We start from the raw sequence: 23,592 nt of genomic DNA on the forward strand, positions 1-23,592 counted from the left end.
TGTGGTCAAGGAGCTTTGAGTTCATTATTTGTTTCATTCTTGGTCCAGTTACATACAGAAATGACCCCCAGAGTTACACGACCAGGATATAGGGCCAGGCCCCAGGGAGAGTAAAAGGGAGTAGCTGGCAGTGCTGGAGCTAGAGTCCTGGGTAGGGGCTCACTCCCTCTCAAGATGGGAGTTGGGGCAGGTGCAGGTGCAAGATTTCTTCTGCTCTCTTCAGGTACTCAGCCGCCTTCTTCTTCACACCCTCCCGGCGGGCAGGTGACGGGTCACCTGTGGAAAGAAAATGGCTCAGCAGAGGTCTCTGGGTTCAAAACCTCTGGTCTAGCCCCTTACAGTTCACAGAGCACCAACACATGTCTTTTTCTACCTCCCTGGGAATCAGATCTATTCTCCCCATTTTACAAATAAGAAAATTGAGGCCCCAAGAGGTAAAGAAACTGCCCAAGGTTACACCGTTGGTCAGTGAAGAGAAATTCTGATCCTCTGAGTCTTTCATTTTCCCTTCCTTTCACTCCACCATCTGAAACCTTAGGCCTGACCCTCCACCTTCCCATCCATACTCACCAGGAACTCCCTGCAGCAGGATATGCACACCATCCCGATAGCCCTGCAGAGCTGCAGGGTAGGCACCTGCCTTCTCATCCCGAAGAGCCTGGGTGATAAGCTCTGTGGCTTGGCTCAGATAGGCAGGGATGGGCCGTCCTTCCTCGTCCTCTTCCTCCTCCTGCCCTCCAGGCTCCCAGGGTTCCTGGTCCAGCCTTTCAGGCTCTGTCTCCATCGCTGCCAGCTCACGCATGTGGGTTGGACTGGGGCCTGAACTTTCTATGATCAGATATGGAGGGCTCAGGCCACACTGTCCTCCATTTCTCAGGGCCTGCCATCCATCCCCAGACTTCTCTTGCCCAGCAAGGTACCAACCTGCCCCAGGTGGACAGAAGCAGAGCCTGAGCAGTTCAAAATCCATTTGTACCAAACAGACTAGCCATGATCTATTTAACTGGTGGAGTTCCTGTGCTTTTGTTTTTTGTTTTTTGTTTTTTTTTAGTTCCTGTGCTTTTGTAAAAAACAATTTTACCTTCCTAATTCTTTCAGTAATTCTTTTGTATTAACATTATTTTGTGAGGTCTGGGTCACTGGGCCTACCTCCCTCCTGACTATCTATAAATTCAAGAATTCCATCTGAAGGATGCTAGACCAACTAAGCCAGGCCAAGGGTAGAAATGCTCCAAACCTTGGAATCTTAAAATAATAGATTCAGAGAATCTCAGGTGTTACAACTTCAGCTGAGGACACAAATGTGAAGATAGTGGGTGGTGAATATCCTCACCAGATACCCAGAGAGAAGGTCTCATTATGTACCCCGGGACTGGGTGGCCAAACATCCCCTCTGCAGCTTACACAAAAGAAGGCTAGAGATTTGGCCCATCTTTGGTGAAAAGGCCTTTGAGGGGAAGGAGCTGGAACAGAAAGCACCATGGCACACCACTGGCCTGGAGAGGGACGGGTGGCATTTCTCCAACCTCACCCAAGTGACCCCATGAAGAGACTGGGGCCTCCTGCAAGTGGGAAAGATGACCTCTCACTTCCCAGCTGGACACAGAGCCCTCCCTGTGTTGCTCACGGAGCCAAAGGCAGAAGTATTCTTGGGATGCCGTAAAACACTGATTACAAGCGTTCAATATATGTGCTGAAGAGAGAGACAAGTGCCAGCTCCTTGCCTGGAGGATTCTGATGGTGAGGGACTTGCTGGAGGTGCCCAAACAATGGGGCAGGGAGATGAGGCAGCATCTGAGCAAACTGCACTTCCAGGCTCTGGCGGGACAAGAGTTTGGGAGCTTTCTTATGGGCTGAAGGAATGTGTCATGGGAGCGACATTCTAGGAGCCATGACAGGCTCCTATCCAAGCATCTGACCACCAGACACCCCTGGGGCTTCAGCTAGAGCTAGGCAGGCAGGCGTGGTGACACCACCCCCACCTTCTCTCTCTAATCTCTTCTTCCCCCAACCCAGCTGGGGAAAGGCCGAAGGAGCAGGGACAGGAGGAAGAAGAACCAGAAGAGTAAAAGGATACTCCTCCCAGGAGAGCAGGGTGGTGGTGTGGAGCTGAACATTGGATGGAAGATTGAGGTTCCGATCTGGAACCGATCTGGGGTGAATAAACTCAAATGCCTGTCACTGATCACAAAGCTGAGAGGCTGCCCCAGGAGGTCCCCGAAGGGCAAAGAGGAAAAGCCAATAAAATGGGCTTAAAAATATTGGAGGATTCCAAACTGAAACCCTTTCGTGATGATCCTGAAGCAGAGGAGCCACTTCAACACCCCAGCTGGAATAAGCACAAAGCCAGAGACTTGAAGAATTTAAAGGTCCAGTGTCTCAGAGCCTGGGACTCTAAGCTCTCCTGGATCTTAACAAGGAGGTCGGGACCCAGACGTCCTTGTGGGGTGGGGGGATGTTGGGGGGGTGGGGGAGGGCGGTTTCGGCTTCCATGCTAGGTCTGGGGTGCCCCCATGTGCTAGCAGCTGCTGCAGGGCGTCCTGTGCTGCCCTCTGGGTCCAAGCCTCACCCACCCCCTGACCATCAGGCCTCTCCTGCCTTCAGGATCTGCATCTCCACCCTGAGCTGGCCAGGATGCCCCTCCCTTGGGCTTCCAACTGAAGGAACTCCGACCCTCCCCCAAGACAGTGTGATCCCTGCTTGTTCCAAAGCTTTCTCAGGGAGAAGATCTACCTGTCCCTGAGATCTCCCTTTCCTTCCTCCAGGCTTGCACTGTCCGGGGGCAGCCAGCTCATGGGTCCTGGCACCAGGGTGTCTGCTTCCAATTCTCACCAAGGCTGTCAACTGCCTGTCATGGGGCACCTTTCTAGGACTTACCCAAGCACTACACAAGCTAGGTGGTGGCTCTGCCCATCCTCCATGCCCCTGCCTCAGCCCCCCTCTGCCCTCTGCTAGCCCCAGCTCGTTACCTTCCCTGGAGAAGGGGTCGAAGAGGGCAAGCTCGGCGTCTGTGAGGGGGCCTCGGGCTGGGGAAGTGGATGCTTCCTCGGTGCTCCCGCAGTTAAAGAGGAGATCCAGGGCCTCCTGGGCAGGGCTGGATGGTGGGGGATCCACTGTGGAACACATCATTAGGAACATTCATGCCTGCCCTTATCATTTCCTAGCTTTCAAAATGGAATCACCTTCTCACTAATTCCTTGTGGCACCCAAGGGCATGGACAAGCCTACTCTTAGGGTTGGCACCCCTCTTACAGATTAAGACACTAAAGCCTAGAGAAGGAAAGTGGCCTGGCTAGAGCTTCTCAGCACCTTAGTGGTAGAAGGGCTGGGACATAGCCCAGAATTTTTCCTAAGCTCAGTGAGCAGCAAATGCATGCCCTCCATCACCCCCAGACCCGTCAGTCCTGGCTCCCTCCCCAACCTCAACATACCTGGCACTTCCAGTTCCTCAAGGCCTCTCCTTTCTGCAGGGAGTGGCTGTGGCAACCAGGGCTCCTCTGGAGGTGGTGTGGGGATCAGAGGGGGTGGCAGGATGTGCAGGTCTCTGGATATGCCAGAGGGCCGGGTCACCTCCCCACCCTGCAGGAGAGAAAGACAGGGACCGGGTGGGGGGTGTCTTCGGGTGCAGCCTAGGGGGCAGGCAGGCTTCCCAGGTGCTGGGGAGGGACAAGCAGGGACACATACCCGGAAGAATTCCTTGAGTTGGGGGCTGTTGTTGAGTGCAGGGATGTGAACAGTGAAGCGAAGCAAGTCCTCAGCCCCCTTCCGCCGCTCTTCAATCACTGAGGCCTCAAACCGGCCTGCAGCCCCCCAGAACAAGGGGTGGGAAGAGAAGCAGTGATCCACAGGGGTCACTTCCCTGCTTCCGCAGGAAAGGATCCCAGCAGCCAGCTGCTGTTCTCCCAGCAATCTTCCCTGGCTCCTCCTGGGGGGCGGGGGCGGGGTCCTTGTAAGCAGGGACCAAACTCCCTAGTCCTCCGTTTACCAGATTTATCAAGCACCTACTAATGTGCTAGGCTCAGAAGGTGAATGGGAGGAAAGCCAGGTCTCTGGTCCCATGGGTTCACATCCTAGACAGTAGAGGCAGATGGGCAACCACCAAGAAATGAAATAATTTCAGATTGTTCTGATGGAAGGGGGAGGAAAGTAAGACTGAGAGAGAAAGTGACTTGCCCAAGGTCACACAGCAAGATGCGCCTTTGTCATAGTTTCTGGGTATGCTGCATACCTGCATAACCTGCCAGCAGCAACCCTTGACCTTGCTGTGAAAAAGTATCTCACGTGAGTCTAGAGATTCAGATAACAGATCAGTCCGGTCCCCCAGCAATACATCACGCATGGCATGTGAAATTTCTAATTTTCTAGTAGCCAAGTTAAAAAGAAACAGGTTATTTTTATGTATTTATTTTGAAGATTTTATTTATTTATTTGAGAGAGAGAGAGAAAGCATGCCCAAGCAGGTGGGAGGGGCAGGGGGGAGAGGGAGAAGCAGACTCCCCACTGAGTGGGGGCCTGGAGGCACAGCTGGATCCCAGGACCTTGAGATCACCACTAGAGGCAAAGGCAGATGCTCAACCAACTGAGCCACCCAGGTGCTCCCAGGTTAACTCCATTGTAATAAGATGTTCCACTTAACTCACTGTACCCGAAATAGTCTCATTTGAACATGTGACCAATACAGAAATTACTGTAATAGTTTCAGTGTGCATTCAACCCATCTGGCCACCTCAGCTCAGACTCACCGCATCTGGCTCACAGATGCTGTTTTTGGATAGCATAGGTCTTGAGGTGACACCAGCTCCTAGGGAGGAATTCTGGTTCTGCCTCTTACAGGCCAAGCCCCTTTATCACCCTGAGCCTAGCTCCCTTGTCCTGAAAATGGGGCTAAGGAAGACGGGATGCTAAAGAGCCCCACACACACCAAGGGCTGCTCTGAGCCTCAGTTTCCCCATGTGGGAAGTGAGGCTCTCTCTAAGGGCCCTCCCCAGATGTGTTTTTGCTAGGGGTTGTGGCCCCTCCATCCAGCTCCCACCAGCAGGGGTCCCCTCTGCCCACCTCTCCCTCCATACTGGGCCTGCCTGCCTAGATCAACACTCACCAAACACCTGGCCACGAGGAAAGGCCGGGAACTCCTCCAGGCGGCGGAAGAGGTTGCGATGGGTGTAAGCCAGGTCCCCATGCAGCTTGCGGAAGTCGCTGTACCGCTTCCAGACCACCACCTAAGAGGGATAGGACACTTGTCCCAGGCCAGTAAGGGTGGTAGTAGAAAGAGGCTTTCCCCACCCCCAGCCTGGCCCCAGCACACAAGTGTGCACACATGCATGTGTGTCTGTGTGTGTGTGTGTGTGTGTGTGTGTGGATTGGGATGTAGCACCTCCTCCTCCTCCCAGGATCAAGGAGTTACCAGCTATTCCTTCACTGTTACTGCATCTGGAATTGGGGAAAAGTCCCCCTTCCTCCCAGAAGCCTCACCTCTTTGACATCCTCTGGGTCCCTCTTTGAGATGAACTGAGGAAGAAAGGCAAGAACCAGGTGAGACCTGAACTGACATCCAATGCCCCATCACCCAGTAAAATCCAGGGATACCCCAGGTACCTCCCGGCCCTCCTCAAAGGGGCAGTGGACTTTGGCTGTTGGCCACTGATTTTAAGACGTCCTGGCTTCAAGGCCTTGTGTAACTTGAAGCAGTTTTTCTACCATATGCCAGTTTCTTCATCTGTCAGATCCCATCCAGACCCCTTGGTCCTCAGCCCAACTTTTATCTCAGTTCCTTTATGAGTTTGTGTGTCATCCTTGTGCAGGGGCCATGCTAATCTTCTATTGGCCCAATTTGACATGTGTGCGGTAAAAGCAAGAGCTACCTCACTTCCTTCAAAGGGCCAAGTCCCTGCATCTCCTTCGGAAACCAAAGCACCTCCAGTTCTCTGAAGAATGAGGTTCTTTCCCAGGAGCCACTCCTTCCTTAAATGAGGAAGCCTCTGTGGGCAAACACTCCTGAACACAGATGAAAGCCTCACTGGGGTTGTGACCCACGAAGAGCAGAATGGGGTCTGAGCTGGAAAGAAGACCCTGTACTTACTACATTATATTCATAATAATTAGAAAATGACATTCTATAGCATGGACTACTTGATAGTTTTCCAAACATTTCCTTTTAATTATCCTCGATCACAAGGCGGCAGACACGATTAACACGCCCATTTAACAGATGAGGAAGTGGAGGCACAGAGAGGGAACATGACCTGCGCAAGATCACACAGCATGTTTTGCAAATGATCTGATAATGAGTTAATATCCAAAATATATAAAGAACTCCTATGACTCAACACCAAAAAACCAAACAATTCAATGTAAAAATGGGCAGAGGGGGTGCCTGGGTGGCTCAGTCAGTTGGGTGTCTGACTCTTGATTGCGGTTCAGGTCATGATCTCAAGGCTGTGAGATTGAGCCCTGTATAGGCTTGGTGCTGGGCATGGAGGCTGCTTAACATTCTCTCTCTCTCCTTCTTCCTTTGCCCCCAAACCCATGCCACCCTCACTGCCACTGCTTGTGAGAGAGAGAGAGAGAGAGAGAGAGAGAGAGAGAAAGAAAGAAAGAAAGAAAGACACAATAAGTAGCAAAAAAAAAAAAAAAAAAAAAAAGCAGAGGACCTGAATAATGTTTCTTCAAAGAAGATATACAGATAAGCAACAAACACATGAAAAGATGCTCCACATCACTAACCACCAGAGAAATACAAATCAAAGCCACAATGAAATATCACCTCATTTTAGTTTCCAAAAAAATTAAAATTAGAAATACCACTGGATCCAGTAATTCCATTTCTGGATATTTACCCAAAGAAAACAAAAACACTAATTCAAAAAGATATATGCACCCCTATGTTTATTGCAGCATTATTTACAATAGCCATGATATGGAAGTGACCTAAGTGTCTGTCAATAAATGAATGGATAAAGAAAATGTGGTAGATACATGCAATGGAATATTACTCAGCCAAAAAAAGAGTAATGAAATCTTGTCATTTGTGACAACATGGATAAACCGAGAAGGTATTATCCTACATGAAATAAGTCAGACAGAGAAAGACAGGGACACCTGGGTGGCTCAGTGATTGAGCGTCTGCCTTCAGCTCAGATCGTGATCCCAGGATCCTGGGATCCAGTCTTGCATCAGGCTCCCCACAGGGAGCCTGTTTCTCCCTCTGCCTGTGTCTCTGCCTCTCTCTGTGTGTCTCTCATGAATAAATAAATAAAATCTTAAAATTATTTAAAAGACAGAGAAAGACCAATATTACCTGATTTAACTTATATATGAAATCTAAAAAACAAAACAAAATAAACAAAACCGAAACACTCATACATACAGAGAACTGATGGTTGCCAGAGGGGAAGTGGATAGAGGAGATAAGGGAAATAAATGAAGTGAATTAAGAGTTACAAACTTCCAGTTGTACAATAAATAAGTCATAGGGATGAAAAGTACAACATAACGAATATAGTCAATAATATTGCAATAACTTTGTACGGTGATAGATGGTCAACTACACTTTTTTTTAAATGATTTTATTTATTTATTCATAGAGACAGAGAGAGAGAGAGAGGCAGAGACACAGGCAGAGGGAGAAGCAGGCTCCATGCAGGGAGCCTGATGTGGGACTCGATCCAGGGTCCCCAGGATCAAACCCTGGGCTGCACGCGGCGCTAAACCGCTGCGCCACCAGGGCTGCCCTCAACTACACTTACCATGGTGAGCAATTCATAGTGAATATAAATGTTGAATCACTATACTGTGCACCTAAAACTAACATTATATTGTATGTCAACTATACCTCAGTTAAAATAAAAATAAAAAAAAATCACATAACAAGTAAGACGGACTGCTAGAACTGATACCCTGGCCTTTGCCTTTCACAACAGACTCCACCTAAAATATCTTGGGTAAAAGAAGCTAGATTTATTGATTGATTGAAAAATATTTTATTTAGGGCAGCCCCGGTGGCTCAGCGGTTTAGCGCTGCCTTTGGCTTGGGGTGTGATCCTGGAGATCCAGGATCGAGTCCCACGTCAGGTTCCCTGCATGGAGCCTGCTTCTCCCTCTGCCTTTGTCTCTGCCTCTCTTTCTCTCTGTCTTTCTTATGAATGAATAAACTTTAAAAAAATAAATAAATAAAAAATATTTTTTAAATTTCTTTTTAAAAAGATTTTATTTATTTATTCATGACAGAGAGAGAGAGAGGCAGAGACACAGGCAGAGGGAGAAGCAGGTTCCATGCAGGGAGCCTGACGTGGGATTCGATCCTGGGTCTCCAGGATCATACCCTGGGCTAAAGGCGGCACTAAACCGCTGAGCCACCCAGGCTGCCCCAAAAATATATTTTATTTATTTATTCATGAGAGACACACCGAGAGAGGCAGAGACATAGACAGAGGGAGAAGCAGGCTTCATGTAGGGACCCCAATGCAGAACTCGATCCTGGGACTCCAGGATCATGCCCTGGGCTGAAGGCAGCCACTCAACTGCTGAGCCACCCAGGCATCTCAAGAAACTAGGTTTTAAAACTATTGAGGGGATCCCTGGGTGGTGCAGTGGTTTAGCGCCTGTCTTTGGCCCAGGGCACGATCCTGGAGACCCAGGATCGAATCCCACGTCGGGCTCCCGGTGCTTGGAGCCTGCTTCTCCCTCTGCCTGTGTCTCTGCCTCTCTCTCTCTCTCTCTGTGTGTGTGTGACTATCATAAATAAATAAAATTAAAAAAAAATAAATAAATAAAATAAAATAAAACTATTGAGGATTATATATACTTGACAAAGAAATCATAACCAGAATATATAAAGAACTCCTACAGATCAATATGAAAAAGAAAACTCATCTTCTAAAATTGAGCAAAATATTTGAGTAGGCACATCCCACAAAAGAAGGTGTTTGAATGGCCAATAAGGTTATAAGCATATGCTCAACATCATTAGTCATTAGAGAAATGTAAATTACACTCCAGTAAGATATTACACGCCCACCTGCCCAGCATACCCAAATTTGAAGATGCCGATGATATCAAGTACTGGTGAGAATGGGAGTATAAAACAGTACTTTGGAAAGTACTGGTAATTTTTGGAAAACTGGTAATTTTTTTTTCAGATTTTATTTTTAAGTAATCTCACCCAACATGAGATCAGAACTCAAAACCTCAAGATCAAGACTCGCATGCTCCACCAATGGAGCCAGCCAGGCAGCCGTGATGTTGGTATTTTATTTTATTTTATTTTATTTTTTTTTTAATTTTTATTTATTTATGATAGTCACAGAGAGAGAGAGAGAGAGAGAGAGAGAGAGAGAGAGGGGCAGAGACACAGGCAGAGGGAGAAGCAGGCTCCATGCACCGGGAGCCCGATGTGGGATTCGATCCCAGGTCTCCAGGATCGCGCCCTGGGCCAAAGGCAGGCGCTAAACCGCTGCGTCACCCAGGGATCCCCTGATGTTGGTATTTTAAAGAGATGACCCAGGTAAAATTTCCTGGAGAAGACCAGGCAGCACACTTACCTCTCAGAGGCACAAGGACAAGCCTTTGGAGAGAAATAGGGGAGGTTTAGGGATTGGTAAAAAAAAAAAAAAAAAAAAGATCAACAGACTTTGAATTGTTTCTGGAACCACATCTGTGGTCCTGTGAAGATTTGGTTGTAAAACAAGGACAGCTGTTTTTAATTCCTCATGGAATTGGATTGCCATCTAAAAGATATCAAAAGACTGACATAGCCATCTATCCATGTTGGAAAGTTTTTCTGTCCCATTGGGTACATTTAGCTTGGTAAAAGCCAAAAAAAAAAGTTATCAGGCTCTGAATATCAGCCACCAACTTGGCCAATTTCCAACCACAGAGCTACTTAAAAAAAAAAAAAATTCTTTTAAATATTTTGTCAGAAAAAAAAAAAAAAATAAATATTTTGTCAGTTTTGGCTAGGACAAACAGCAAACAGCATCCCCAAAACTGGTAATTTCTAGGACAACTACACTTGTAGCTATCAAATGACCCAGCAAGCCCACTCCTAGGTACATACTAAGAAAATATGGGTGTACATATCCATAAAAAGAATTGCACATGAATGTTCATACAACTCATAACAACTAAACATTAAAAAAAAGATAAAACAGGGATCCCTGGGTGGCGCAGCGGTTTGGCGCCTGCCTTTGGCCCAGGGCGCGATCCTGGAGACCCGGGATCGAATCCCACATCAGGCTCCCGGTGCATGGAGCCTGCTTCTCCCTCTGCCTGTGTCTCTGCCTCTCTCTCTCTCTCTGTGACTATCATAAATAAATAAAAATTTTAAAAAAAATTTAAAAAATAAAAAAAAATTAAAAAAAAAAAAAAGATAAAACAGAAAACATTTTTTTAGACATAACCCAGAAGTCTAGTAACAAGAAAATGAATAAAGAAATGGTGGTATATTTATACAAGGGGCTACCATCACATGGCAATAAAAAAGAACAAACTACTTAAACATGCAACAACATGGATAAACTCCAAAAACATTATATAGAGAAGGAAAAAGGCCGACATAAGCGAGTACTTGCTGTGTATATGATTTCATTTGTATGAGGCTCAAGAACAGACAAAAGTAATCTAGGGGAACAGAAGTCAGGACAATGGTTACCTCTCTGGGAGGAGGACTATAGATGAGAAATGTACAAAGAAACTCTCTGGGGGAGGGAAATGTCTATGTCCTGATTTGAGCACTGCCAGTGCAGATGTATCCATATATAAAAATTATTGAGCTACACACTTAGGATCTACATGTATTACTTACATAAATTATGTTGTGGAATTTTAAAAAATATTTTATTTATTTATTCATGAGAGACACACACAGAGAGAGGCAGAGGCATAGGCAGAGGGAGAAGCAGACTCCATGCAGTGAGCCCAATGTGGGACTCGATCCTGGGACTCCAAGATCATGCTCTGGGCGTGAGGGTAGGCGCTCAACCTCTGAGCCACCCAGGCATCCCTGTTTTGGTTTAGAAAATTTACAAGGGGAAACAACAAAAAACTGAGGAATACAGCAAGTGACCTGTGAGACTGTGTGTAAATAATAAACTAGATACACATAACTGCTTTTAAATATAAGGTTTATATGCAAGGATAAAGAAGACCTAGTGGCATTAATTCTCACCAAGATGGCAGATGAATGGGGATGGTAAAAGAGGGAAAATTACTTATCTTTAAAAGTTATAATAAAAACATATCAAACTAATGAATGTTTAAAAACCAACAGAAAGATTTATCAGAAAAGAGTACAGTCCCTGGCCACCCTCCAGTCTAGTCTTCCTAGGGACTATCTTTCTGCATGTGTGTCTTGTTTTTATTTGACAAGGAAAAGATATAAAAGCTATAGGGAAAGTTCCTTTTAAACATCTAGGATTCTGCACCTAAATCACTTTGCAACTTCCCCTTAATAGTTATTAATGTACCATTTAATAGTCGCCTAATTTAAAATTCTTTTTTTTTTTTAAGATTTTATTTATTTATTCATGAGAGCCACACAGAGAGAGGCAGAGACATAGGCAGATGGAGAAGCAGGCTCCCTGCGGGGGAACCTGATGGGGGATCCGATGTGGGGCCTATCCTAGGACCCTGGCATCACTGGCATCACAACCTGAGCCAAAGGCAGATGCTCAACCACTGTGCCACCCAGGTGCCTCTAGTTTAAAATTCTAAAAGTAATAAACAATTTACAGTGAAAAGTCTCCCCCAACCAGTTCTCCTATATCATTCTGCAGATACTCTTTTACACTGTTTTTTAAATCCTTCTCGTGGTTTTTAAATCCTTCTCGTGGTTCCCCCTATGTATCTGTAAAATGTGCCTATAACGTTGTTACTGCTTCATAATCAATTCACTCTGTCTTCCAGCTGTGACTGTGAAGATTCAGACCGACTTACTCTTCTTTTTTTTCTGACTTACTCTTTAAAATTCTCTTGAGCTGTAAGGATTTTTAAAGTCATAGAGTTTTTTTGAAAGAAAATTAAAACTTAAACTCTAAAAAAAGGGCTTTTATGTTAATATCAAACCAAGCGGTTCACACAAACCTAATCCCAGAAACTGGAGAACTAACATTTGGACCGAGCCAGCGTTTCCGTGCTAATTTGAAGAAATTCACAGCCCGCAGTGCTGACGCCACACGGTGGGCGTGGGAACCCACCCCTCCCACTCCAAGAACTACCGTCCAAGCCCTTTTAAAAGGACAGCGCCCTCCCGGGGCCGCACCACTGGGCCGCTCAGGAGTAAGCCTGGGCTCTACCGCAGTCTCCCCTTAAAGGGGAAATCCATTTCTGTCGTCTAAAAAGGGAGCGACCAGCGGCGCCTTGCCTTAAGGTAAAACACTGCCCCACCTCTTGTTAAAAGGGTAAAGGTCCCCACCCGGGCCCACCTCACCTGCGCGGTCACTTTATATTCGGTGTAGCCCTTGGGGTGGGTCCGGGGGTCGGAGACTGTGTAGTGTCGCAGGAAGTCGTCCTTCGCCTGGCGGGACATGGCAACCGAGCCGGAGTGGAGCTGACCGCCGGCCTCTGCCTCCTCAACGCCGCCCCCGCCCCTCCAGGTCAGTCTCCGCCAGCCACCGCCTCTCCCAGGCCTGCGCCCTTCTTCCTCGAGCCTAGGGAGCGGGTCGCAAGTGACGGCGCAGTCCTTGGCCTTGGCGTGCGGCCAGGGAGCGTCTAAAAAGTTCTCGGTGGCGGGTAAGGCGTGAACTAGGTAGTTTAAGAGTTAAGAACCGGGGAGGTGAAAAAAAAAAAAAAAAAGAACCGGGGAGGTGGGATCACTTAGCTGACAGGTGCTCGAGCCTTCCCCATCAAACGTGTCCAAACGACTTCTCCTCTGCTTTCTGGTTCCCTTCGTTCATCCACTCACCCAACTTTTATTGTGCCTAGTGTGTGGCAGATGTAGCCAAATCATTTCCCTGTTTCCTTCCGTGGGATTCGCTAATTCATGTTTTCTGCAAGGGTAGGGGAAGCAAAAAAGAACTCCAGAGAAGAGGATGGCCTCACAGGTTCTGTAGTCACACTTCTTACCAGTGGTATGAGTTTCCCTTAACTACCTGAGCTTAAGTTTCTCCTCTCTAGAACGTTTATAATGTTTCTAATAGGATCTACTGCAGTGGATGTTTCTTTCTTTCCCCTCTTGGTCTGTCCAGCATTCACCCCCACCTCTCTGTTAGCACCATATCTTTGTTTGGAGGTAGTTCTCTAATAGGTATAGCCCATCAGCCTCCTACCCCTGGAATCCAAAGGTGCCAGCTCCTTTCCTTGCCCCAGGTCCTGGGTAGAGGAGGAGGACTCTCCCCAGAAGCCTAATTCTTGAGTTTCTTGAGGGAGAAACAGAGTGCACAGTGCCTAGCAAGGGGACTGATTTGTTCCTGATGTGCAATGTTGGCTGTGGGCTCAGCTGCCCAGCCTCTGGGCACCCTGTTTGTCAAACCTGATGTCTGGCACCCTGAGAGCTCCATCAGATTCTGTCCCAAGACAGCATTAGTATCTTAGTATCTTCCCAAGACCATCCTTTCTGCTGAAGGCAGTTGTGATTATTTCTGGGACAAGCTGTTGAGGACTCTGATGGATACCACCAAAGCCAGGTTGTGAAGTTTATTTATTTATTTTTAAAGATTTTATTTATTTATTCATGATAGAGAGAGAGAGAGAGGCAGAGACACAGGCAGAGGGAGAAGCAGGCTCCATGCACCGGGAGCCCGACGTGGGATTCGATCCCCGGTCTCCAGGATCGCGCCGTGGGCCAAAGGCAGGCGCCAAACCGCTGCGCCACCCAGGGATCCCCAGGTTGTGAAGTTTAAAAGTGATAGCGTGGGTGAAGCTCTCAAGTGCTCACGGCCACTCTTATGGTGGGCACCGTACTGCCAGTTTCCATAAAGAGACAAAGGAAACTCCCAAATGAGACGGGTGGAAGCTCAGACATAGGGTAGATTATCCAGGAGGTGTTTGGGAGGAGACTTAGATGGGGTGGTGTCCCCTTGAACAACACACACCTCTAGAGATCCCTTTTATTTTTATTTTTTTAATTTTTTAAAAAAGATTTTATTTATTCATGAGAGACAGAGAGAGAGAGAGAGAGGCAGAGACACAGGCAGAGGGAGAAGCAGGCTCCACCCAGGGAGCCTGATGGCGGAACTTGATCCCGGGTCTCCAGGATCACACCCTGGGCTGAGGGCGGTGCTAAACCGCGGCCGTAGAGGCCACTTATAGGCATTATTTTTGCTGTCTCAAGCTCTCCCCAGCAGGACTGGCTCCAAGTCTTCTTGCCCATCATTCCCTCCCCTCCCTGGCCCTGCAGCTCCCAATTCTCTCCTTTCTGTCTTCTTTCACCCTGTCCCCTCCAAGCCCATTCCCATCTAGATCAGCTTGTCCCCCAGCTTTCAGATGGCAACTCCATTTCCATCACCAGCAGAAGCAAACAGAAGAGTCCTCATAGCCAGCAGGGGAGAGGAAAGCTGCAAATACACAGCTGCCAGCCTGGCTCCCCACATTCCCACTGGGTTAACCACAGGATGCAGACTTTCTGCTGCAGCTCAGACTCCTCATCTACAGGCCTTGCTAATGAGTACAACCTTGTTATTTTCTTGTCTCTAACCATGCATAATTCACACTTTAAATCAAGGATGCGGGCAGCCTGGGTGGCTCAGAGGTTTAGCGCCGCCTTCCACCCAGGGTGTGATCCTGGAGACTTTAGGCTCCTTGCATGGAGCCTGCTTCTCCCTCTACCTGTGTCTCTGCTCTCTGCCTCTCTCTCTCTCTCTCTCTCTCTCTCTCTCTCTCTCTCTGTGTGTGTGTCTCTCATGAATAAATAAATTAAAAATCTTTAAAAAATAAAATAAATCAAGGATGCTGTGTACTATGGGCCCCAGGAGGACTTGAACCCTGGGGTGACTCATCCGGATCAGTGGGTGGCTGAGTTCCCATTGGTTGGATCTGCTTGAGATTCTACCAGTCCAGCGGCGCCTGGGTGGCTTATGGGTTGAGCATCTGCCTTTGGTTCAGGACGTAGTCCCGGGATCTGGGATGGAGTCCCACATCGGGCTCCCCGCAGGGAGCCTGCTTCTCCCTCTCCCAATGTCTTTGCCTCTCTCTGTGTCTCTCATGGGTAAATGGATAAAATCTTAAAATAAAAAAAAGATCCTACTGGTTCAAATAATGAACATTATAGCTAACATACGATGCTTGTGACCAACAAGAGACCCACCCGTTTGGTCCTTGTCCTAACCTTAGCAGGTGGGGGCCTTATCTTTCTGCAGATGGGGACATTGAGGCACAAACATGTGAGGTGCTTGCTCAGCATCATCCAGTGAGTGGCAGGGCTGAGATTTGGTTCTGGGCCTGGGCGTGTTCACTCACCACAAGGTTTGGGTAGCATGGGGACCACGGTGTCTGTCCAGCATAGAGGACAGAACAGGCAGTTTTAATTTTTGACACAAAAGGACAGTTTATATTTTAAGATTGTCTATCCAACATCAATTTCCCTTCTTCTACCCTAACAGAGCCCACATTTTGCACATGTCTGTACTCTCCAGAAGGGATTCTAGTGCCAGTTTAGGAGCAAATCTCGGTGTCTCTTCCTCGCCTTCTCCTTGGGAAAACCACTCTTTCCTCATTAGACCAATTAGGCCTCCTCTCCCTGGCATCTGAGCTTTGAGCAGAGACACAAAAGCCTCGTATAGTGTGGCGTAGTGGCTCGATGTGCTGGGTCTAAATCCCAGTTTCCCTACTTCATAGCCGAGTGGCTTTGAACAAGTTGCCTAACCTCCCTCCTGGAGGTTCAGTTCCCTTGTAGACGGGATACTGAGAGTCTGTCCTGCTTAGGGCTGTTCTTCAATGCAATGATACTGGAGAATGCTTCGAACAGAATCCAACAGAGTAGGCAGCCACTGGTAGGACCAGAGCAGGGAGAAGGGGGTGCTGTGAAAACACCTGTTGGGCCACCTGCGGGACAACCCTGCTTCAGAGAGCACCTTAGTCTTCAGAGGACTCTTCCCTGCTCTGCCCGGTTAGCAAGCTCTGCTTGATGCTCACATGCTCTCACACCTGCATCCTCTCCCCTCCCCACTTCCCAAGAGCCCTTGAGCATTGTTTCTTGGCCACGTGGGTCCCTCTGCTAGAGCCAAATCTGCCTATACGGCATCGGTGTAGATAGTCCACTGCAAGAGGGTTCCTGGCTATGGTGGGGAACTGGGAGCTCAAGTTCAGCCTGTATTCCATTCAGCAAGCCATGAGCCCCGATGTGGAGCTGTGTCCCTTTTCCTTTTTTTTTTTTTTTTTTTAAGTTTTTATTTATTTATTCATGAGAGACACAGAGAGAGGCAGAGACATGGGCAGAGGCAGAAGCAGGCTCCCCATGGGGAGCTTGATACGGGACTCGATACCAGGACCCCAGGATCATGACCTGAGCCAAAAGCAGACACTCAACCACTGAGCTACCCAGGAGTCCCTGTGTCCCTTTTTCTTATCCACTCCTCTGAGGACAGCTGTTGCTCTGGTAAACTGTCCACCTCCTTCCTCTATGCAAAGAACTTTTACTTATCCTTCACGCCTAACTTTAACGTCACTTCCTCTGGGAAGTCTGCCTGGACTCTTCCAGATGGAATTAGTTACAGCCCTGTCCTGAGCTTCTGTAATTCTTTGTGTGTCTCTTACACAGAAGTTAACCCTCTGACCGAAATGATCAGTGCCCTGCTACGCCATGCACTCCGGGTGGCCTCGTGATGCTGTAGAATCAACAAATGACTCTACAAGGAGTTGAGGGCAAGAAAGGATTTATTCTCACAGCTGAGCAAAGGATGAGGCCCACAGCCTTGGTAGCAGCAGAGGCAGCTCCACCCCCCACCCCACCCCCAGGCCCAGCCCTCTCCTCTTGGCATGGCAGCTGCAGGTGGGCTGGGTCAGGAGCCAGGGTGACAGCCAGGGCAGCAGCCCTCCAGCCATGGGAGCCAGCTGGCCACAGAGCAGCAGTGGGCAGCACTAGCAGCAGCAGCAGCAGGTTACAGAGTGGGGTGGGGGGTGTTTGTCAGGCTGGCTGACTCCCGTTCCCCCATGGATGGTGCTTGATGAGGGCGGGCGTAGGGGGCTGGACTGCAAGGTGGGGTGGGGGGCATCCGGAGTGGTTCAGTCGGCCGTGAAGATGCGGCTGGAAATGTCATCCAGGAGCCAGTCAATGCCAGGCAGGAGGTTCTCCCCAGTGACGGCACTACAGCCCTGGATACACCAATGGTGGCTGTGGATGGAGTCCAGCTCCAGGGCCTGGGAAGGTGGGAGAGGGTGGTGGGGCCCCGGTGACCATGGACCCTGCCACTCACAGTCCCCTTCCCTCTCCTGGTCCAGGGGAAATCCGTGCCTCCCTCAAGGGCCTGCTTTCAGAAGTCTCCCCTGGCCCCTGGTGAAGATTTGTCAGTTCCTCAGGGCACTGGGGCTCTCTGTGCAACACCACACCAATACTACCCCTTAGTAACTAAACAGCAACACAGAATCCAGCATCTGCTAGGATCCAGGCATTGTGCTATAAGCCCCACAAATATCCTCTTCTCATCCATTCCTCCTAGGGCCCAAAGAGCCAGGGATTGTTGGCCATTTTTCTGAGAATGCCTCAGAGAGGTTAAGCAACCTGCCTAAGTTCACACAGCTAGTAAGTGACAGAATGAAGATTTTAACCCCATTCTTTCTCATTCTGGTGCTCATGCTCTAGAGCAAGAGGCAGGATACAATTTGGGGTCACACAGGCCTGCACTGAAATCCCGTTTGCTTACTGTGTGACCCTGACCACGTTAGCTCACTTCTCTAAACCTGCTTCGCCATCTGCAGAATGATAGTAATGGTTCCTACTGCAGGAGGCTGGGGTGGGAACTGAATGAGTTAATCCACGCAGAGCCTGGCACAGAAAAAGTACTCACTACTGGTTGGCTGCTGTTATCCTGTAGGATAATGTTTGCATGTCTGCCATGTGCCCCAGGCTGTGGGGCACAACTAGCTCTTATTAATTACTGAATCTCCAGTGCCCTGCATAGGTCCTGCCACACAAGAAAAGCTAATAAATGCTTTTTAAATACGTTAACAGAGAAACGTGTGCCCCTTTTGTCCACAGACCTATGCAAAGGCTTGGACTCACCTCACGGATGGCATTAGAGGATAGTGCTCCAGGCAGGTCTTGTTTGTTGGCAAAGATGAGGAGGGTTGCTCCAGCCAGGCGCTGGGGGAGAAAAACAGGGGGTGGGGAGTGGGGGCTCAGAGGGCACCCCGGCCCCTCCTCTAAATACCCAGAGCAGGTGGGATCAGAGATCAACCTGGAAAATCAGGGCAAGGCCCCAGGGTGGTAGGAGAGGCCCTACCAAGTAGGGCAGACAACATGGACACGGCCTGTGAGTCCAGCCACACATGGTGGGGGAGAGCCCTAGGTAAGGGCCCAGTGGGCACCTCCCTCCTTTATGCCTCAGTTCCTACCACCATAAATGGAGAGGGGAAGATGGACAAGAAGATCCCTGAGCTCTCTGGTTCTAGACTGCTCCCATTTGATGACCTGAGCTGCATAAATAATGCAACCATCCTGGGGTTATGGGGTCTGGTGGAAGTGACCTTTCCTTCTTCCAAGTTCCTGTAGCACTTTAACTGTTCACCACCCTGCAGGCCTAACTCTCTGCCTCTGCTTCCAGTTACTTCCTGTGTTACCGATTGGGACTCCCTCCATGTAGGTAGGTGGATCTAGGCCTGAAATAGGGCCTCGAGGTGACAGGCCAGGGCCAAAGATGGACAGCCATGATCTCACTAGACCTGCCTGACATGCTCTGGAGGTGGCTAGGACTATATCAGGTGGCCGTATCCCTGTGTACCCCAAACAGTCCTGTTTATGGCTATTGTCCCTGCATAATTTTTCACAAATCCCTCTTTCATTCTTAAAAGTGTCCTGCTTTTCAACTAAATGCAAGTGTAGTAACCCAGATCAAATCCTGGAACAGAAAAAGGGTATTAATGAAAAAAACTAGTGAAATCCAAAGAAAATCTGTAGTTAAGAATAATTTACCCATGCTAATTTCTTAGTGTTGACAAATGCATGGTGGTTACGTGTGCTGTTAACATGAGGGAAACAGGGTGAAAGGCATATGGGATATCTCTTCACTATCTTTGCAACTTAGCTGTAAATCTCAAATTTTACTTCAAGGAAAGTGTTTTGGGCCAGATAATAAGTTATAAGATCACCCTAATTATAAAGCCCATCCTAGAAATGAGGAAATGGAGATTCACAGAGTTAAGTGTCTCGCCTGAGGTTACACAATGAAGAGTCCAACTCCTAAGCCAGGCTCCACTGCCTCCCAGAGCTTCATAAATGGGCCTCAAGTCATCCTCCCTCAAGCCCATTCAAGGTACAGAAACTGAAGCTGAGGGTGGTGAAGCAGTGACATCAAAGGGACATGAACCCAGGTCTCAGTTCACAGCATGTCCTGTTCACAGCATGGTGGGTCTCCCCTGGAACAAGTGTACAGGTTGCCTCTGCCCCCAAGGGTGCTGGGCACATGGTGAGGGCTCAGGGATGAAACAGACCCCACCCTAGGTGTCCCTTTGGGGTCACAGGCCCCTTAGGGACTCCACTGAGGAGAGTGTTTACCCATCCATGTATGTACACCAGGATGCTGATGGAGGCCTGGCCTGGCCTGCTTGGCCAGGCACCCTGCCCACCTCCTCCACCAACAAGCTCTGGAGCTCCCGCTGGCAGTCCTGCATGCGCTGGCGGTCGGCGCTGTCCACCACCCAGATGAGGCCATCGGTGCTCTCAAAGTAGTTCCGCCAGTAGGACCGCAAGGACTTCTGGCCTCCCACATCCCAGATGTTCAGCTTGAATCTGGACAGGAAGGGAGTGGCTCAAGGGTCAGCCTGCCCCCTCACCCACCCTCTCTGCCTACTCCTGGGCCAGCCCACTGAGGGGTCCCCGCTCACCCTCGATGTTCCAGGGTCTTAATGTTGAAGCCTAGTGTCGGGGAGATGGTGTCAATGTCTTCCCCGTTGAACTTCTTGAGGATGGTTGTTTTGCCAGCATTGTCTAGGCCGCTGGGGCGCACTAGGTTAAGGAGAAGTCCCTGAACTCTGCAGGGTGGTGACATCACAGTGCCCCTCTTTTAGGGGACAAGTTATTTTCCACCCTGTATCGACTCAGTTGAGCAACTGTATTGACTCAGTTGAGCCTGACCCACAATTTATTGGCTCACGATAAATGGCAAAGAATCAAGAAATAAAGATCTTTTTATCATCTCTTCCTAACTAAAGTTTCCTTAATTTACTCTACAATATTTATTGAATACCTACTTTGTGCTGGGCCCTCTTCTGGTGCTGGGGATACCCCAGAATCAAAGTCCCCACCCTTGTGCAGCTTCTACTGTAGTGCGGAGACAGTCAATAGAGTGCAATCAAATGAGAAACAAGGTACCATCAGCTCCTGGTGAGTGTAAGAAATACAACTAAGAGGCTATGGGCAGGGGTCATTGCAGGAGCTTCCTTTAGCTTGGGCACCTCTCTCAGGGTCTCGAGCTGAGGACCAAACTACAAGGAGCCAGCTTTCCAAAGGACTAAGGGAAGAGCATTCTAGACAGAGCAAACAGCAAGAGCAAGGACCTGGAGGTGGCCACCCTCACCTGTTTCTGGAAGGTTTCAAACCCTTTGCTGTTCAGTGAGTATGCAAACAAATGGGTGAGTTCAGCAGCTGGAGAGAATACCCCCGGGGTCCCTCCAACCCTTAAGGGTGCTTGCAGCTGGGAGGGGGCCCCAGGTAACTCAAACCAGAAGAATGAGTGTGACCAGAGCTCTCCTGAGACCCAGCTTTCGATTACCTCCTTCACACCCCAACTCCATCATCCACTGGATCATTCCCATCAGCTAACAAGCTGGTGTCTCCCCCACCTTAAAAGCAAACAATACCCTCTCTTGATCCCTCTCCCCTCTACTCACTCCTTTTTTTCTTTCCCTTTATAGCAAAACTCCTCAAAACCGTTGTCCCTACTCACCCTCTCTGATTTCTGTCCTCCTGCTTTTGCTTGGACCCATGAGATTTTGCTCCCCCTGCTTCCCTGAAACTGCTCTTGCCAAGATCCCTAAAGACTTCACATTGTTCTCTGGCAGGTGGAGGGTAGTACTCAGCCCTCATCTTCCTGCTCCATCATCAGCACCTGACCCCTCCTCTACTCCTCTGCCGGGTTCTCATTGCCCTGACCTCTTATCCAGATCTGTCTCAGTTCTCCTCCACCCATGCTCATCTCTTAGTGCTCCCACCCAGGATCACAGCTTCAAATACCATCTTTATGCTGGTGACGCCCAAATGTACACATCCCACCCAGCTGCTCCCCTGGACTCCCGGCCCTCTATCATCCGGCTGCCAACTGGATACTTATTGGATGTCTCAGGATATCTTGCTCGGCCAAACCTGAGTTCTCATCTTTCTGAACCTGCTCCCTGCCCCCTCCTCAGCAAGTGGTTCCTCCTTCTTTGGAAGGGCTCAGGCCAGAAACCCGAAGTCAGGCTTGACTTCACTCCCTCACACTCGAGTCTAATCCAGCAGCAATGCCTGCTGGGCCTCGGATCAACTGTCCCCCAACTTTCATCACCTCACTGTTTCCGTCCTGGTCCAAGCTACCATCCTATCTCGCTGGTTGCTGTGGTGCAGCAACCAGATCATGCTTCTCCTGGGCACTTCTCCTTTTAAGGAAAAGCCAAGAACCAAAAGCCACATGAGGTGACGGTTGTCCTGTCATGATCTAGTGCTCTTCTCCTTGCTTATGCTCTCCAGGGACACGGCCCTCCTCGACATTCCTTTGAACACACCAGTTGAGTTCCTCCTTCCAAACCTTGCATTTGCCCTTCCTTTTGCATAAACAAATTTTGCGATGACATCTACATGGTTCATCCCTCACCTCCTGGTCTTTACTCAACTGTCACTTTTTCATGGTGGCCTTCTTTGACCTTGTTTAAATTGCATTCTTCTCCATGCATCCTATACATTTTACCTATTTGCTTTGTTAACATCTTTCTCCCCATGGCATTATAGACCGTCCACGACGGTAAGGATTTCTTTTGCTGTTCTACCCCAGCCCCGAGGACAGTGCCTAGCACATAGAAGGCACTCAGTAAATGTTTAACTGGATGAGTGAATGCTCTGTGCCTCTTCCTCAGTATTATAAGGTTATCCGCGCACTTTAAGGTCTTCTCTCCGCTGCTCGGGGAGCTCAGGCTGAGACCCGCCCAGCCCCGGGATCGCGGAGTCCCCCCGCTGCACACACAAGGCAGAACGAGTGCAGGCACCCGCTACCGGGACGCAGAAGGTCGGCGGGGCCCTCGGGCCTACAAGCCATCAGCCTGGAGGGGGGGGGGGGCGGGAATACCGACGCGGCGTGCGGCCAAGGACACCGGCGTGAGACCCACGGGAGAAACAAGCCAAGCCGGGGCGTCTACCTCCCCTAGGATCGCAGGGCGGGGCGGGGCCGCACGCCCCGGGGATTCGGGCCTTGAGGGCGGGGCCGGGGCCTGGCACCCTCGGAGGCGGGGCGGGGGGGTGGTCAGAGCCAGGGAGGACAGCGGCCTCACGCTCTAGCCCGACCGCCGGGTGGTGGCCTCCAAGTCGCCTCCGGGATCCCCTCCCCCTACATAGGGACATCTGGTCCAGCCTCTGCGCTTTTAGACCCTCACCTTTGGCCTTGGGAACGGAGTCCTCCCCGGCCCGAGCCGGTGGTACGGTCTCCTCCCAAACCCCCCCCGCTGGGGCGATTGGTAGGGCCCACGTGCGTGACGCACAAAGGGCAGTTGGTACGCGCCGGCCGCGCACCTCGCGCCCAGCAGGGGGCGCCTGGCACCGCCCACCCGGCGTGCTCCCTTTCGCCCCCCGCTACCCTCGCGGCTCCGGTGCCCGGGAGGATACAGCATGAGCAGTCGCAGCTCCCGCTCTTTCTGCTTCATCTTCTTCAGAATGGTCAGAAGCCCCATGGTCCCTGTAGCCCCCTCCCGGCCGCCGTTTCTTCCTAGTCCCGGGACCCCTCTCCCTGCTCCTATTGGCTATCACGCCCACCGACAGCGCGGCCTATTGGCCGGCCTCTCGGTTGGTCCCGCCCTCGCCCCCACGTGACCGCGAAGCCCCGGGCGGTGCCACCGAGATAGTCCCTCTAGCGGTGCTGGGGGCTTCTGTGGGCCACCTGCCTTAACCCTTCTCTTCCCGAGACCTTGGGGGCCGAGGATACCGCCATTCCTTCCTCTCCGGGACCCCAGGCTCTGCTGGGAACGGAAACCTGGGTTGTGTTCTGACTCAGGCGTCGGAATCCCCAAGGATATGGACAAGCTAGTTCCGGGGCCGCTGTAAGGCCCGATTTCCCGGAAACGGAGTGCAGATCCTGCTCTTCTTGGACCTTGGCATCATCCTAAACCTGCCACCTACAGGGCAGACCCTTTCCCTGTCTTCTGGAATCCTAGAGTGTGGGTCGGGGTTTCTCCATTGGGGCGAAAATGCCTCCTAGGGGCCATTTCGAAATGTGCGGGATGGGGTGGGGGAATTTTTGGGTTGTCCCAATTACCAGGTACAGT

At 49.8% G+C, this 23,592-nt stretch overlaps 2 protein-coding genes and 1 pseudogene across 7 annotated transcripts; all 3 read right to left on the minus strand.

Annotated features, from left to right (window-relative positions):
• Positions 1 to 14: 14 nt before the first annotated feature.
• On the minus strand, positions 15 to 12,653 carry SNX15 (sorting nexin 15). 3 transcript variants are annotated; one of them, XM_041721939.1, is made up of 8 exons: positions 12,425 to 12,650; positions 5,473 to 5,508; positions 5,099 to 5,219; positions 3,685 to 3,800; positions 3,432 to 3,579; positions 2,970 to 3,113; positions 571 to 828; positions 15 to 276 (listed from the first exon to the last, which is right to left on the minus strand). In XM_041721939.1, the coding sequence occupies exons 1-8, from the start codon at positions 12,521 to 12,523 to the stop codon at positions 170 to 172; spliced, it is 1,029 nt and encodes a 342-aa protein (XP_041577873.1). In that variant the 5' UTR covers positions 12,524 to 12,650; the 3' UTR covers positions 15 to 169. The 3 variants fall into 3 exon arrangements, with proteins under 3 accessions (XP_041577873.1, XP_041577875.1, XP_041577874.1); XM_041721941.1 differs by lacking the exon at positions 3,685 to 3,800 and adding an exon at positions 5,862 to 6,055 and having other exon boundaries at positions 12,425 to 12,580; XM_041721940.1 differs by lacking the exon at positions 5,473 to 5,508 and having other exon boundaries at positions 12,425 to 12,653.
• On the minus strand, positions 5,757 to 5,854 carry LOC121472397 (annotated as a pseudogene).
• Positions 12,654 to 16,788: 4,135 nt separating the features above from the next.
• ARL2 (ADP ribosylation factor like GTPase 2) lies at positions 16,789 to 23,364 on the minus strand. Of its 4 annotated transcripts, none has more exons than XM_041721947.1 (5): positions 22,937 to 23,364; positions 19,972 to 20,082; positions 19,659 to 19,876; positions 18,152 to 18,232; positions 16,789 to 17,244 (listed from the first exon to the last, which is right to left on the minus strand). In XM_041721947.1, exons 1-4 carry the CDS (start codon positions 22,999 to 23,001, stop codon positions 18,165 to 18,167), a joined length of 462 nt encoding a protein of 153 aa, XP_041577881.1. In that variant the 5' UTR covers positions 23,002 to 23,364; the 3' UTR covers positions 16,789 to 17,244; positions 18,152 to 18,164. The 4 variants fall into 4 exon arrangements, with proteins under 4 accessions (XP_041577881.1, XP_041577879.1, XP_041577878.1 ...); XM_041721945.1 differs by having other exon boundaries at positions 19,714 to 19,876; positions 22,937 to 23,343; XM_041721944.1 differs by having other exon boundaries at positions 16,789 to 17,289; positions 19,714 to 19,876; positions 22,937 to 23,319.
• Between the last annotated feature and the right edge of the window lie 228 nt (positions 23,365 to 23,592).

The sequence above is a fragment of the Vulpes lagopus genome, chromosome 11 (genome assembly GCF_018345385.1).
Source record: "Vulpes lagopus strain Blue_001 chromosome 11, ASM1834538v1, whole genome shotgun sequence".
Lineage (NCBI taxonomy): Eukaryota > Metazoa > Chordata > Mammalia > Carnivora > Canidae > Vulpes > Vulpes lagopus.

Bases quoted from the DNA above. Each gene is read 5' to 3' on its own strand.
- SNX15 (XM_041721939.1), bottom strand. From the start codon at position 12,523: ATGTCCCGCCAGGCGAAGGACGACTTCCTGCGACACTACACAGTCTCC. The intron at 3,580-3,684 runs GTATGTGTCCCT...TCTCTCCTGCAG, and splicing joins AACTCAAGGAATTCTTCCGG to GGTGGGGAGGTGACCCGGCC. The intron at 3,114-3,431 runs GTATGTTGAGGT...TGTGTTCCACAG, and splicing joins TGAGGAACTGGAAGTGCCAG to TGGATCCCCCACCATCCAGC.
- ARL2 (XM_041721944.1), bottom strand. From the start codon at position 23,001: ATGGGGCTTCTGACCATTCTGAAGAAGATGAAGCAGAAAGAGCGGGAG. The intron at 19,877-19,971 runs GTGAGCGGGGAC...CTTCCTGTCCAG, and splicing joins AAGACCCTGGAACATCGAGG to ATTCAAGCTGAACATCTGGG. The intron at 17,290-18,151 runs GTGAGTCCAAGC...CCACCTTCCCAG, and splicing joins CCTCTAATGCCATCCGTGAG to GCCCTGGAGCTGGACTCCAT.